This window comes from Hippoglossus hippoglossus, chromosome 21, assembly GCF_009819705.1.
Source record: "Hippoglossus hippoglossus isolate fHipHip1 chromosome 21, fHipHip1.pri, whole genome shotgun sequence".
NCBI classification, from domain to species: Eukaryota; Metazoa; Chordata; class Actinopteri; order Pleuronectiformes; family Pleuronectidae; genus Hippoglossus; species Hippoglossus hippoglossus.
In genome coordinates this window covers 5,412,156-5,427,910 of record NC_047171.1, presented here as the reverse complement: position 1 = coordinate 5,427,910, position 15,755 = coordinate 5,412,156, and the positions used below count along the sequence as shown (strand labels likewise).

Genomic DNA, 15,755 nt, shown 5'->3' with positions numbered 1-15,755 from the left:
TTTGGAAACGCTGCTGGTGCCGTTTCATTTTGATAACTCTGGGTTTTAGTCTGGACGGGCATGTTTAGAAGCTATGACGTAGACACACACACAACTTGCTGTTTAGATCTTTTCAGTTACGATGTAGCCTTCGCTGATTCGTCAAGCTTAAATCACATGGCCCCCTTCCGTTAGTAAACAGTCCCTCATGTTGCAATGCAATTAAACACAAAAATGTGGCTATAAATAAAAGGTCAACATCCATTAAACTGAATCATCAACATACTTGCCTTTACATGACATTTGCCTAGATTTCATATAAATTCATGGTAATACTCTATACGAGCCATTTAAGGTGTATGTTACGCAGCTCAGCAGATTTAATCCACAACTCCCCGTGTATCTGCTGAATCTCGGTACCTCGCTGAAGGTTATTTTGAGAGTAATGCGTGAGGACGTTTTGACGGTAATTTATCCCCTCTCCTCCTCCTGGCTCTCATCTTACCTCATTGCCAAGCAGAGCAGAGACGCAGGCTTCGGAGGCATCACATATGGCTGTGAGGTCGTGACCCCCCTCCAGGGCAAGCACCAACCGACCGCCTGCCAGACCCATCAGCTGCCTGGTCAGGTAGCCAAAGCCTGTACACACAGGAAATGGCAGAAAAGAAAAAGGTAAGAAAGAGAGGAAGGGGGGAATTGAGGGAGGGAGGGAGGGAGGGAGGGAGACAGGGCGGGAGACAAAGAATGAGACGAGGGAACACTGCCCTTCGAGCTCCGACTTCCTTTTTGGATATCGATCAAAGAAAAAAAAAGAGAGAAATGGGGGTTTGAGCGTGCATGAAGGAAGGGGTGACTGCATCAGAGAGAGGGAGAGAGAGAGAGAGCGAGAACTGTGGATTTACTGGAGGCCAAAAAACAAGCCTGGTTTAATTTTAATAAATACGGCTTTGGGTTATAGGCCTGCTCTCAGCGTTTCATCTTTGTTTTTCAGGAGGAGGGGGAGTTTGAATATGTGCATTCAACCATACTTTCTTCTCCCCCTGAATTCTACCCCTCTTCCTACAATCCTCTCTAAACCACCCATATAATAACTTCCTTCACGACCAAAGACTCCCGCTTTTATTTGAGATCTGCAGGATGGTTCTAGAAAAGCTCTTAGCTGGCACGCCAAGGTCTCGATCTGAATACACAAGTCAGCTGCACAAAATAAACACGAGGTTTGAACATACAGCAAGGGTGTCATATGCCAGATGTAGAGGGTACGAATTAAAATGTGCATGCACGATCAAGTTCTTGAATATGGAACAGCCTTAAACGTTTCTTTCTATAAGTCATTGTATGGTTCAGAAAAACACAGGAGTAATTAAGTGGATAGCTGCGGTCAGCACTTACATTTGGCCGTCAGTTTGTATCCTCCCAGGGGCGGAGCATGTCCGTCCACCGCATCAAAGCCTGAAGATACCAGAACCACGTCTGGGGCAAACTCATTGGCAATAGGCAGAACCACCGTCCTAGAATAACCAACAGGAAAAAATAACATCAACAAACTGGTGTATTTATGGTGGAGGCTGCGATGGAGAGGGGGGGCAATTTTCTTAAGTCTCGTAAGCCTGTGGCTTTATATGGGACACTAAGTTTGATGCATTTGGTTTTGGGCTTGCTGCCTTCCACATGCAGAGCTACTTTAAACATTCAGAGTCTTGCGCAAAACCACCAAGAGCACAGAAAGCTTGGTGATTAGTGAGGTTGAATGTTGTCACACACGCTGGGGGGGGCAGCTAGCCAATCAAATGGTCAAACATTAGCGGATAGAGAGAGGCAACTTTCTATTCACTTGGGAACGTGGTCTCTCTCGTTGGACCCCCACTGTATTCTGAACTGTTAGAGGGTGTTACCCACCCAATTAGTTTGTATGTGGCAGACAAAATGACCACTGACGTGAAACGTTTGAACTCTCGTAGGAAGTAATAGACTAAAAGATGCTTAAGTAAAACAGAGGAATGGAAGGACATAGTAAACTGCATGCGTGTGCTTAGTATGTAGGATATTTCTAACACTGGATGGGTGTGGTGAGTGAAAGATGTTTGTGCGCGACCTTCGTCTGACACACAGCTGCAATGTGTCATACACAGAAATCATACCAACAGTGGGATACAGTTCAGTGATTCACTGCAAGTTGTGGCTGGAAAATCCAGTCTGGTTTATATGGTGTCCCTGTTTATAAAAATAAACAAAGTGCCGTTCAGCGTATACATGTTAAATACTGAGACAGTTTTACACAGAAAGATGAGATTAGATCACATAAAATTAGATGTTTTATTGTTTCGGTTTCATTTTAATTTGAAGAGCCGGACAACAGTTTTTTTAATTAAGAAATTATTCAAATTATGAAGCAGGTATTTTATGGACTAATAACGAAAGCGTTTAAGTTTAACCTTCTGTAAGGGTGCCTATGAATTAGGAATCCTTAATAATAAATAACTACATCATCTAGACTATCATACTCGGGTTAACACTGGCTTAGTTGACTTTGAATAAAGGGATAATGATTTAGGATGTCTCACTCGGTTCATAAATAGTTGGACTTCCCAGATGGCAAAACAAGAGCCTCTCTCTGATTTCGCTGTGGGATTTCAGGTTCGACACAGGAATTTTATGATGGTGATCTTGGCTATTTGGGCAAGTTGTGTTTTGGTGAGGTCTGTGAGTGACAGAGTACCACAGGGTTCCGTCGTAGGTCCCCTGTACTTTGCAGACCTCAGGAACACGGTGCTGGTTTGCCGGCTGTGGGTGAGCGGCGTGCCCTGAACTCCGGAGGCCACCGTTTTTTTTTCCCATCTCTCGTTCACCACCAAATTATAACCCTCAACTGTGCACGCCACGCCCCCCCCCACCCCCCTTCACGCCACAACACAACACTCATGCGTACACACAGCTGTCTGAGGGAGAGGCAGGAGGCAGTAATAGGAGCTCTCTGGTAGTCCTAGACAGCGAGGATACGCGGAGTGCGTGCGTCACTGTGTGTTAGTGTGCATCTGGCAACGATTCAGGAGATAACGTCATGCAAAGAGGATGAAGGAGAGAGATGGAGATACAGAGCGAAGGAAGATGAAAGAGGACGAGAGCGAAAGAGTCTGGAAAGAGAACAAGGACTACAACTGAGTGAGTAAACACGTAAATGAACAGTGGACGAAAGAAAATAAATCAGCAAGTGTGAACAACACAAGGCCCATTCATGTGAAGGCAACCAAACAAGTATATGAAAAATTAACAACTATTCTGTTTAGATTAGATTTGATCTCCCTTATTCTCCAACTACTCAGTAACTTACATCCACACACACAGCCTTGGCCCATTAACATTTGGGCCATAAAAGACCCCACACTAAAGGGAGTTGGCCGCAGGCGCTTATGTGGGCCGGCACACGACGCAGAGGGAAACCTTGACTGCCAAGGATACTTAAAACCACTGGAGGCTCTGCCGTGCCCCCCCCCCCCTTCCTCCAACCATGAACACAAACAGGGACAGTTCTGGTCACAGTGATGAAAAATGCTGGTGTCATCAGTTCCAGCCCTCCCCCCGTCCTGGAAAAATACCCTGACATTTATTGAAATAAAAAAAAAAGCCACAGCTATCAATTAGCAAACTGGCGTAAAGGGAAGGTAGTGGCTTTGAGGGAGACTAATTGGGTGTGAATCAGAGGCTACGAATGCGGAGATGAAAAGAGCGTTGTGCTAATCAAGGGAGGGGGGAGTTTATGACTGAGCCGCGAGCTGTGGGACATCCTGAGCGGAGAGGTTGGCTGAATGTTGCTGTGAACTACTTGGATAAGCATGCGGTGTAAACCTTTGTTTGGTGTTGTTTGGTTTACCTAGCAACAGGTGTGCAAGTGTCTGCTAATGAATGGACGGGCCAGCTTGAGAGAGTGTGTGTGTGAGTGTTGTGTGAGTGTTGTTTATTGCTGTTTATTAGATTGGGGGAGTTGTAAGAGGAAGAAGCAGAGACAAAATCAATGCAGCAGTGGTCAAGCTACAAATACACCAGTTTCTACACATGGCAGCTGCGGCTCAGGAGGTAGAGCGGACAATCCACTAACCAGCGGGTCTGTGATTACTGTACTGTACTGTAAGGTGCTTTGGGTGGTGATAAAGACTAGATAAGCGTTAAATTAATACAGACCATTTACCAGATGACATCACCTGGGTTATTGACTCAGACTTAAGAAAGCTCCTCCAGAGGGGTTGACTCAAATCATGTCAGTTTGGGATGTGTAAGACTAAGAGAGTTCCAGCTCCAGTCTTTATCAGTGGTTGTGTAGTATGTTCAGAATTTGATTAAAGTTACAGGAATTGATGCTGAAGGTGAGTCAAACAAGAGTCATCGGGAGCTGACATATCCCGCTGGAATCCACTTGAGAGAGCAGATGATTTAGTGCTGGCTCATGTGTGTCACTTGTTTTGTACAGCAGTGTGGGAAATTGTGCGTCAAAGCATTTATTACCTCCCTGCGACCCTGTTTGTTTGTATGTGAGTAGGATTGCGCAAAAACTGAGTGGATTTCTACGAAACGTTGTGGAAGGATGGGAAAAGGGCCAAGACAGAACCCGTTAAATGTTCAGGCGGATCTGGACAAATGGGGAAACAAATGGGGGATCTTTAACATCAGGAGACAGGATGTTGTTATTTTCACCAATTTCCCTGTGAATTATTCATGGATCTTGATAAAAAAAAAAAGATCAAGCCTATTTAGGGGACTAGTATCTATGAGTGTGTACAATCTGGTGCAGCCACCATTATGCAGCAGTAATCCACCTCTGCCTCCACAGGGACAAACCCATCAAACCTCTTTGAAACTTACTGTATTCTATAGAATATTCAAATCATTAGACTTAACTTCAAGACAACCTTTTCCTCTTGTCCGTCATAAAAACGAATCTTTCTCTTGAATCTCTTCCGATCTTGATGAGTGCAATTGATTTCAGGTGCAATAGAAAAGGGTCAAACCAAGAGTCAACAACACTGGAGAGATTCAGCCTCACCCACTCAGTAAAAGTCTCTTTGAGAAGAACATACAGAGGTTGTCCTTTAGAGGGAGCAGTGCTCATCAAACCGCTCAACAAGGGTTAATCTGCAGCGCTTCAAGGATTTCCCCCTCCGTTCATAAAAAAGTAGAGAGCGGGGAGAGGGAGAGGGAGGGGGAGAGAGAGAGAGAGAGAGAGAGAGAGAGAGAGAGAGAGAGAGAGAGAGAGAATAAGAGAGCTAAAACTCACACACGCACACTTGCACTTCAAAGCCCTGTCATCTGGCGCTGCAGAGAGCTGGTTTGAATTAAGTTTAATTCTCCTCCTCTCTCGTCTTTCCAAGTTCATGGCAAAAGATGGAGTGAAAGGAGGAGGAGGTGAGAGTGAGAGAGAGACAGAACGAGAGAGAGTGGGAGAGGGAGAGAGACAGTGCTTCTGGTTTTCATTAGAGCCAATTTTCTTATCTTTTTTCTCTGTGCTTTCTGGAGGCTCAGACTTGATCCCCTGCAAATGCAACGTGGCACAGGCCAGTGGAGGAATGGTAAGGTACCGGCTGCAAGGCACGCATCCCCTCCAAAAGACCGAGAGGGAGGAAGGAGAGGACCACGACACACAGATAAACAAGGAGATTGAAAGAGAGACAGAGATAGAGGGAGGGAGGATTTGTGTATCAGGTGTCCGTCCACATGTGTCTGTCTGCATGAGGTTTGACATGTACAAGCACTGATACACCCTCATATGAATCTGAGCCAGGTCCGTGTGTATTTCTATGAGCTTGTATTTACAATGTGCATGTATGTGTGTTAGTGGCAAATATATGAGCAACAAGACATCAGCCTCGGAGGAGTAATGACGCCAGGTTCTGGAACAATACACACCCAAACAAACTGTTGCTTTCCCTCACTTTACATTTTTGGACCTCTTCCATAATGCAAAGAACACTGATTTAATAACCTACAATTACACCAACAGAGCACACTGCCGCCGCAGCACAGGCCTCTTCACATGCATCTTTGGTCAGATGCAGGCGTGCACTCCTGAACAAACGTACACATCACAAAACTGAATAAAAGAGTGCTTCCAGATTTTTTAATGCTAAAAGTGCATTACGGATTAAGTTAAATATGCAGTGATTGTTGGAAGATGTCCAACAGTTTAAAGGCCAATCCATCAATTTTACACAAATTCATTTAAAAGGTGTTTACATATTATAAAGTATGTGTTACTGGTCAGTAGTATCTATTATAAATAAATAATACTCTTCTTTGTGTATTATCATTTAAGTGAATAGGAAAGTAGTCGCAGAGTTATGGACACAAATACTGATGTTCAAAAATAGTATAGCATGAGGCAAGCTGCACTCGCTATTGGCTTCAGTGATGGATCATATATAATGTCTACGGTATGAAATATATTAACTGGTTGTCATCAGTGCACATGCAGACAGACGGGTGGAGAGAGGAGGATGAGGAGGGGGATGAAAGAATGAGAAGCAGAGAGAGGAAGAAGGGGAGCACTCAGGGGTCTGGGGCACATTAACGGGCTAAGGTGTGTTTCCGGGAGGTTGCGTGCAGAAAGCTGTGAGAAGACAGTGGCCAGTTTCTGGCTCAGGCCAGATGGACGTACTGTCACTGAAACGAGTTCATCTTCAAAGAGCGCTGGAACCGATCCAGACCGGCTCCTCGTATCCAGGTGTACGAAGCAGCAATGTATAAGAGACATGTACATGTCTGTGGTGAATCCTGCCTGGACTCTGGTAGACCTCTCAAGCTGTGCATGTGTGTGTGTGCGTGTGCGTGTGTGTGGGAGAGGTTATAAATAGCATCAGACAGTGGACATAATATAAATCAGGTGTGGTATGAGGGGGAACTCTCCACCTTCTCAGCAGCTCCTGATAAACCATTTAACAGACTCAAAGAGTACAAAGGAAAGAAATTCACCTTAAAGCCTTGTTCACACAGCACAGACAAAGTTTTGCAAGTCGCAGACAAAAGCTCCTGATCAGTTGCCAATCACAATGTGTGAACTCTTCAAAGAGGGTGAAGGTACATGTAGTGGTGAGGTAACACAAACTCAGTGCAGTATACTAACTGCATTGGGTCCGGGGTCGGGATAGAGCAAAATGCCTATCGGGTTAACTCTTGGTTAGTTTTCTCCAGGACTTGTGTCAGATTCGGACAAAAAAATGTTTTCTGAGCTGTTCTCCATTCTTTGATGTCAGCTGAAACATTTCACCTCCTCTATAAAGCAGCAGTTCATACTATTGTCTTACCTGAAGGCAGCTAGATAGTCTGCATCCCCCATGGGAGGTTCCAGTCCCCCAGTAAAGGCCATGTTCACATTGAAGCCTACACCTGCTTCAGCGCCCACCTGAAATGCAGAAACACACACAGATTTTTTTTAATGCTTAAATTCAGACAATCATGTGGGCAGACAAGCAGAAAGAAGGACTGGTGCTCCTTCTCACCTCATCAGGTGCACCGCTGCCAGGGAAGAAGTTTCCGTCGTCGTAGCGATGCAATGAAAGGTAAAGGATGCTGGGGTCACTATAGAAGGCCTGCTGGGTGCCGTTCCCATGGTGAACATCCTGAAAACATCAAAATATAGAGGAAATAAGAAGCTGCATTAACCTAGACATTTAGTGTATTGCTAAATCAACTAACTATGTATGTATTACAGAAGCTGCATTACTATAAAAATGGAAATCAGACGACTTGGAAAATGACAGAGACCATCACATCCTGCATCTGCAGTAAGAGCAAGAAAACGATGCCCAGAGACACTAATACTACAAGACAGTCAAATCTGTATCTCAGCTGTAGTCTGATGTTCGTGATGTCAGAAGAGGAATGGTCAGCAGGATTCAATAAAACACTCAACTTCAATGATTATTCACTTTAGCCACCAAAAAACATGACATCAATTAAATGACCTCATTGTCTCGATCTCAAGAATGCTTTAATACACCAAAAGAACAAATGTCCCTTTTGGCTGGAGGCTGAGTGGCATGACAATGAGTTTGCTAGTTGCACTTAAAGTCCCCCTGTGACAGACAGACAGGAAATGAAAAGGCCCTTCAAAGGCTTTTCGGGAATGGCCATGACCAGGCGGGGACGCCACGATAGAGCACGACTCCAGGACATGTCCAGGGCTTTGTCATACCCTGTTATGAACAAATTTGTCTCTCTGGTATGAAAAAAGGGTCAGTGTCTGACCTAAATAGCAGATCTTTCAAGCTCCTCTCTCACACTGGTACAGTACATGGGCCTGTGGATGGTGCGCTGCTCTAACAACGTACTTTATGGTTTTGAAATGTGAGGAGCCAGACATTTGATGGGGAAATATTCTTGGGTATAAATGTGTTTTTATTGCAGGATATCATGCAGAACGCTTTCTGGAATATAAAAAACTACTGAAAACATACAACATAAATAAGATGTTCAACTGCCACCAGAATAACAAGCCCCACAGGTCGAGTAATAACAGTAACACGACCGGGCCAAGAGGTCCACTGGTGCCTGCAGTGTTCCCCTATCATTGCAAAAACTTTAAACTGCTGATGCCTCTTCAGTTAAGGAACTTTTTCCTGGACGAAATGCTAAAGTAAAAGCCAAAGGGGTCATTCAAATTCAAACATTAAACACTGGCAAATTAAACAAGAATCTGCCTATTAGCCCAACATCCAGGACCAACAACGAGGTGAAACTGTTATTGAATGTACGTGTGTATAGCACTTTGCATTCACCGCTTGTAGTTCAGGAAGAGAACGTGGGTGATTGCATCATCGTTCCAAAACATCTCTGCTTCTGCCTGTTCATACTACAACGCAGCACAGTTTTCAAACTAAAACGGGGGCAGCAGCGATTCCAAATGTCGGTTTTCAAAACTCTAGAGTAGCGTGGACAACAGGAATAAACTAGAGGATGAAGTCTTACGACCTTTTGAGTACAATAAGTAGAAAGCCCATGAATGGTACTAGAAGAAAGGTTGAAAGAGGTGAAATCAAAACATTGTGATTCATCTTCTTTTAGTTTTTGCAGGTTCAAATCCATTCTTTGAGATTTCCAGTTTCACAGTGAAGGGCACAGTCTTGGCAGAAGTGATCTTAAACACATACATTTTTAATGGCATGCACACTAGTTAGATGGTGGGGAATCCAACTCATATCAAACCACAGGGAATAGCTTTATGAGCTCAGGAGGGAGTGGCTGTGTATGCGTGGACAGTATACGTGTGCATTCTTCTCCAAATAGATGATTATGTAACAAACAACCCACTGCGTTGCCTGCGGAACTCACCCAGTCCACAATGAGGACTTTACTGACATTCAGCCTCTGCTGCAGGAGCTTGGCTGCAATGGCAACTGAGTTGAAGTAACAGAAGCCCCTGAGAACAGACAGTGAGAGGGATGACATGAAACAAACAGTGGTTATACATTTCTGAAGGATATACATTTATGTCTGTTTATGAGATGTGAGGGAATGATGTAACGATGCACTAAAGGGGGAAAGTGTTTTCCAGTTCAGATTTACTTACATGGGTGTGCTCTCCTCAGCATGGTGTCCAGGTGGACGCACGACAGCAAAACCATTCTGTCAGGGAAAAACAAGGATCATTTACACTGTCACATAAACCATCACGGTCCACTGAGGTTAGTCGTGTCTGACCTTAAACCTGATAACTGTAATCTAATGACATGAAAAAAAAAAGTACATTATCCCGGCCTTCCCAGAATTTTCCCAACTGGTGTCAGGTTTAGGGTTGCACAATAAAAACACATGAGAAAAACCACCACGAGAAACACATACACAAACAGTAAATCAAAAGCAAAACAACAATTACTGTCTGGCAGTTGTGTCCAGTTGCAGTTTACATTCATATTCCAGACTCATTATTTATCTGGTGCAGATATATGACCACAAAATCTAAAATCGAATCAGTTGAGCGTGAGGAGGCTACAATACAATAAAATATAATTTTATTAATCCCGAAGGCATCGACAGTTCACTTAGGGTCCAAGTGATTAATTTAATCTGAAGTACTGATATATCCACATCAAACCTAATATCTCTAACAACAATTATTTTCATGTCACGGTTTAAGATTTTGTTTTTCAAAAAGCTGTGTAATTCAGACGTGCACACACACGCACACAGAGGAACAGATGCTTACACTGGGTCAGTTAAGGGAAGCTTTGTCAAGGCAGAGACCAGCGGGACTGTTTTGTGTTTTGGGGGCTCCCACTGCTGCAGTATGCGGGGACATTAGATAGATGTTCAGGCTGATGTAGAGCGAGGCGAGCTCAGCTAATGATGTTGAGTCAGCTGCAGTGGATTAGCAGCTAGCCGGGAGATTATTGTAAAGACAACTGTCTTGGCTGGTTTGAGGACACCTGGTTACAGCAAGTTGCATAATGCAGCATGCACACATAGGTGAATAAGAGGAATTGGTTTATTGTTTGTGCCGAGGAAAAATATCAATGGATTAAAAAAGGACACGGAAAGAGTAATAGAAAGAGCAGATGTAGAAACAGAAATGTGTGACAGTGTGTGTGCGCCCGGTGTAGATTTATGGCTTTGTGTGGAGTTCAGAGAGTTGTTGGTGCAGGTGGAATTTGGTAATTTGGCTGTAGAGGATCCTCAGAGGACCGACTGCATGTGTGAGTGAAAATGTATATATATATATATACACCTTTGCACGTATGTGTTAAAATCAGGTTAAGCTGAGGGCAGGTCAATACCCTTGAACTATAACCCCCCGCTGGAGCAAATCCACATGTTTCTCCCGGGTTTCTACTTTTCATCACACAATGAAAAGAAATGAAATCACACAATGTGCTGTATAGAGAGAGCAGACCTCTATTTCTTTATCGTAAATATGCCCACGTGTGGAAGAAGTACTGAATGTTAGCTAAAAACCATGTGGGTTTTAGTATGGCGTGCTACTGTCTCTCCAAGGAATGTCATTAGTCTGCGCTGCGTTGGTGCTAAGCTAACACCAAGTGCGCCGGCTGCTCTGCAGGTGGCTGTGGTGTAATACTAATAAAGCCGGCCTGCAGTGGGGACTGTTAGCGTTTGCAGAGCCCCTGCTCTGTGCCTCCCTGCTGAGTTCAAACAGTAAGCCGCCATCGCCACAGACACAGGAAGGCTGGCTGGTGGGTAAGCCATGACGGGGGTGGGGAGGTCTGTCTGGGAGGTGCTAACGAGACTTGGGATAGATGCTCTGGGCGGAGGTTTCTCTTTTCCTGCGGTGTTCGGTGGGCGTATAGTACGTGTCTGGTGTAGGTTTGATTAATCCTTCAACAATACCTTAAAATAAACATTCACAGAATAAGATACATGGTGTGTGCTCTGCTTCCTCTCCTCTGTTGAGGTATGTGGCTGTCTGAAGTCGAACTCAGCTGGAAAATGGAACGAGGCAGTTAAATTTGACAAGCAGGCCGACATAAAAACCCTTTAAAGTCCTAGTGATGTAATTCATTTAAGTGATTTCCATCTGAGCTTTGTTTCATGCTGTCTCCTTCTGAAAGATTATTATACGTGCGCACAGGATTATCCACACGCAAACGATGTACACACATGACAAACATACAGAATCCTTCAGGCAAAAGAGCCCACGACTCTCGTTAGACTCCACAGAGGTTTCAAACCAACCTTCAGTTCGCCTGATGCCACTTTGAAGACCAGCTCCACGACGGAGCCAACAGCCAGACGAGCGGCACTGGATGAATGGACCTCGTTCCAAATGGTGTCGTTGTCCACCTGTCGACACACACACACATGTAGTTGTGTTGTTTCCATCATATTTTAGTGGGATAATAATTGCAAAATGGTGAAGACTCACTAAATAAACAAGAGAGAATCTCAGAGATAGTAAAACATACTTCAAAATTTAATATTACAGAGTTATGGTCAGATTTGCATTTTGTGTATTAGACTTTCTGAACATTTAATGCGCCAGGGGGTAGATACTGTTAATCACTACATTAAGTTTTTATTTTATTTATTCAGGGGTTCATGTTCTTTCTTATTTCTTATCATTACAATTATATATGACAAATTTCAGATTAAAGTTATAATCATTTTGTTTTATATAATAGTCCATGTTTGCAAGTGTGTTGACAAATCCAGAATAAAATCTCTATATTTTAGTTGGTGGTTGCCTTTAATATGAAGGATAAAAAGCCCTGGATAAAAAGTCGAACCTTGGAAATGGCCAAATTTAAATCTACTGGACTGAAATATTCACTATTGGCAGCTTACGGCTGATTTCTGATTTAAAAAAATGTTGTGTGACGTAGAAGTCTGGAAATATTGGAAACAAAATGAGAGTAAAAAGTTAAGCTCTCCTCTGTTCTATGACTTTGATGAACCGAAGTCGAGCAAGACATTTTGAGCTTGAATGCATTTATTTGTGTATTTATAGAGTGAAAAGAAGATTTCGGGATTGATTGTATGTGTGCGTGTGCACTTGAGGATGTTTAGACACAGGGCAACCATTCAGTGGTCTGGCCTGATTAATGCTGAGGCACGGACAACCCTCAGCAACAATCACAACAACACACACACACACACACACACACACACACACACACTCGCACAAGCCAAATGGACCACAATATACTATATGATTGACTGTACCCAGGGACATGCACAGGATAATATACACACCCTCCATCAGACATGGCAGATACTGCAGGCAGATGGAGCGCATGATAAACACAGAGAGAAGGAGCTGGCAGTGGAAAAGAAGAAAAGGAAGCACTGTGTGTCAGTGTGTTTGAACTGTGCGCGCACATGTGCAGAGCGGCCGATGCCAGAGCTCGAGTGAAGCTTTGTGATGTAAACCCGGGGGCTCTTCTACTTTGAATATGTAAAAACATTGACCTGCCAGTCACTCATTCTGTCAGACAGCCAGCGCTCTCATCCACGCTCACTCTCGGCCTGTCAGCCAGTCGAGTGGCCGAGTCGCACACGTTAACCCTCGCCACTCAGTCGGCCGTTCACGCCTTCAACCCAGTCAGTGTGTTTAAGCGACTTGACAGCTTCTCGGCCAGCCCGCCCACTTTCCTCTTGTCTCCAGTGACGGGAGTGATCAAGGCTGGAGGAGGACTCCATAATGACATCCACAGGGAAGAGAAATGGCTCTTTTTAAGTTGTGCCAAGAAAAGACTTTGTCATGAAATAAAACAGTGGAGCATTGACCATAGATTAAGAAAACTGGAGAGGAGGGAGAGAGGAGGTATAGAGAGCCTTGCTGGTGGGCGAGTGATTGGAGAGGAGCGGGTAGTGAGTGGAAGACACGATGTAGCAGCCGAGTCAGTGATTGAGCGAGCGAGCAAACGAGTGAGTGAATGGGAAACTGAACCAAATACACAAGTCAGGTTAATGAGCACAAACAGATGCTGTTCTAAAAGCAGCATGTGGAGACTGAGCGGTTTATTATTTCCCATGTTGATGTTAGTTTTGCCTCAAGCTACGAGTGGACACAGCTAGTCAGGAAAAAGTGAAAGGGAAGAAGTGTGTGTGTGTACGTGCGTGTGTGTGTGTCAGAGGTAAAAAAGAGCGGGGAACGTGCTGGAATGACGGAATGATGGTTGTCCACAGGCTGACAGCCTAATTTCAGCCCCCTTCCTCTGTATGTGTGTGTGTTTTTGTTACTTGTAAGAGTGTGTGTGTGCGTGTGTATGACAGGAAGACAACAATTTAGTCCCATTTGCCATTATAAAGAGCAGAACAGAGCAGCGCGGCTATCGGGCTCTTCTTGTTCCCACCAAAGCAGCAACAGTTAGCCCCAGAGGGAGGGGGGGGGGGGAGGGTTAGAGACAGTCTTCAGAGGTAAGAACGTAGAAAAGAGATGTAAGAGAGCACGTCAAGGCCAATATAGGGAGATGTGCATGTGGATGAGTGATAGGTCGGCCTTTGGAAAACCTCAATATTGTGAAAAAGACAACACACGGACAGTCGTGTCTCATGATTTCAGTCAAAAAGGGGATCAACCAGTCGAGAAAATATATTTGGATGGATGATGAATCGACAAAACATCACAAATTGTTTGACAAAGAGAAAATTTGACTTCATAAAGTTTTGTACTCAACATGTCACTGGCATATTAATCCTTTAAGGAGATCTAAGGTGTATGGATTTTATCTTTTTCATATGTTCCGTGACTTCAGAGGACAAATATTAACTTACATTGATTTCCTGGACACTTTACTCATAACTACTAAATCTGACCCTTCCCCAAGTCCTCACCTTATTATTTAATGATTTATGACAGGTCCACATTATGAGACTGTGTACAGATTTAGGTCCCCACAACATGGGTAAATACTGGACCACACACACACACACACACACACACACACACACACACACACACACACACACACACACACACACACACACACACACACACACACACACACACACTGTCTTTTCAGTTTCAAAAGACAGCGCTTCCTACTCTGAACAACCATCTAAATCATTGCCTTTGCACACACAGGTTCCAACACACTGGTATGCACACAAACAAAAACATACCCCCCCCCCCACCCTACCAACACATTCACACACACACGCACGGCTCATATGCTGAAAACATCTGGTTACGATTACAAACATGGCGGAAAGGCAAGCAACAGCTTTTGTTGCCTCTGGTCCTCGAGGGGCAGTATTTGTATGAGTGCGTGCAAGTGTGTCAAGATTGTGTGCATGTTTTTTTTTTTTTGGTGGAACAGGAACAAATGGGACTATTATTTTCACAGGGGGCAGAGAGAGAGAGAGAGAGAGAGCGAGAGCGAGAGAGCGAGAGAGAGAGAGAGAGTGGGCGAAGGAAACAGTTATACTGGTATTTGATGTTGCTGAAACTATGCCTACATGTTTCATTGAGTCAGATGGAGCAGTGCCAGTCGGGTATTGATTAGAATTACACAATGCTGTAAAAAAAAAGGCAACAAGCCTATGACAACTATTTTCCACTGAATAAACTAGCGTGACTTAACAGCAGCAATTTCCAAGAAATATCAGGCGCATTAATTACAAATACCTAATTGAGCTGTGAATATTTGTAAAATGACTTATCGGCGGTAAAAAGGCGAGACTTACCCCGATGCCGCCACATGGTAACCGCACAAACATGGGACTCACTGAACCTGGGAGAGAGGGAAATAAAATGAGAACCAGTCGGGAAATTGATAAAGAAAGAGTAAAAGTTCAGGAGGTGAAGAGGTGACATTGTGGACTTGCAGGCAAAAAACGGGTGCATGACCCCTGAATCTGAGCATTTGACTCCCTGACCTGATCTAACAGCGAAGGTACACAGGGGCATGTTTGAATTAGGTGAGGTGAAGAAGAAAAAAAAAGTATCTTGTTGCCTTCAGGATCAAACCCCCCTCTTCCCTCTTCAGGGAAATGGAGATAATAGGCCTGAGAAGGATGGGAAATTAATAATCTTCAGTTTCTTTGACAGATCAGAACATAAACTGAAAAATCGCTGACTTGTTAAATTTGATTACTATGTTCTAACATATCAGTTTCAAAAGACAGCGCCTCCTACTCTGAACAACCATCTAAATCATTGCCTTTGCACACACAGGTTCCAACACACTGGTATGCACACAAACAAAAACATACCCCCCCACCCTACCAACACATTCACACACACACACACACGGCTCATATGCTGAAAACACGGCTCATTACTTTCAAATGGAAACTAGAATTATATTTTCCTTTCACATTCGGAGCCGTCGCCT

The 15,755-nt window shown here is 44.0% G+C and overlaps 1 protein-coding gene across 3 annotated transcripts in view; it reads right to left on the bottom strand.

The window, feature by feature from the left end:
- Positions 1–15,755, bottom strand: part of hdac4 (histone deacetylase 4) — a 112,324-nt gene that overhangs the window by 9,262 nt on the left and 87,307 nt on the right. For all 3 annotated transcript variants that reach the window (XM_034573599.1, XM_034573601.1, XM_034573602.1), the window contains 8 exons: positions 15,106–15,152; positions 11,653–11,760; positions 9,536–9,591; positions 9,298–9,385; positions 7,467–7,586; positions 7,272–7,369; positions 1,372–1,490; positions 485–618 (listed from right to left, as the gene is read on the bottom strand). In XM_034573599.1, coding sequence (XP_034429490.1) covers positions 485–618; positions 1,372–1,490; positions 7,272–7,369; positions 7,467–7,586; positions 9,298–9,385; positions 9,536–9,591; positions 11,653–11,760; positions 15,106–15,152 — 770 coding nt within the window. The remainder of the gene's footprint in view (positions 1–484; positions 619–1,371; positions 1,491–7,271; positions 7,370–7,466; positions 7,587–9,297; positions 9,386–9,535; positions 9,592–11,652; positions 11,761–15,105; positions 15,153–15,755) is intronic.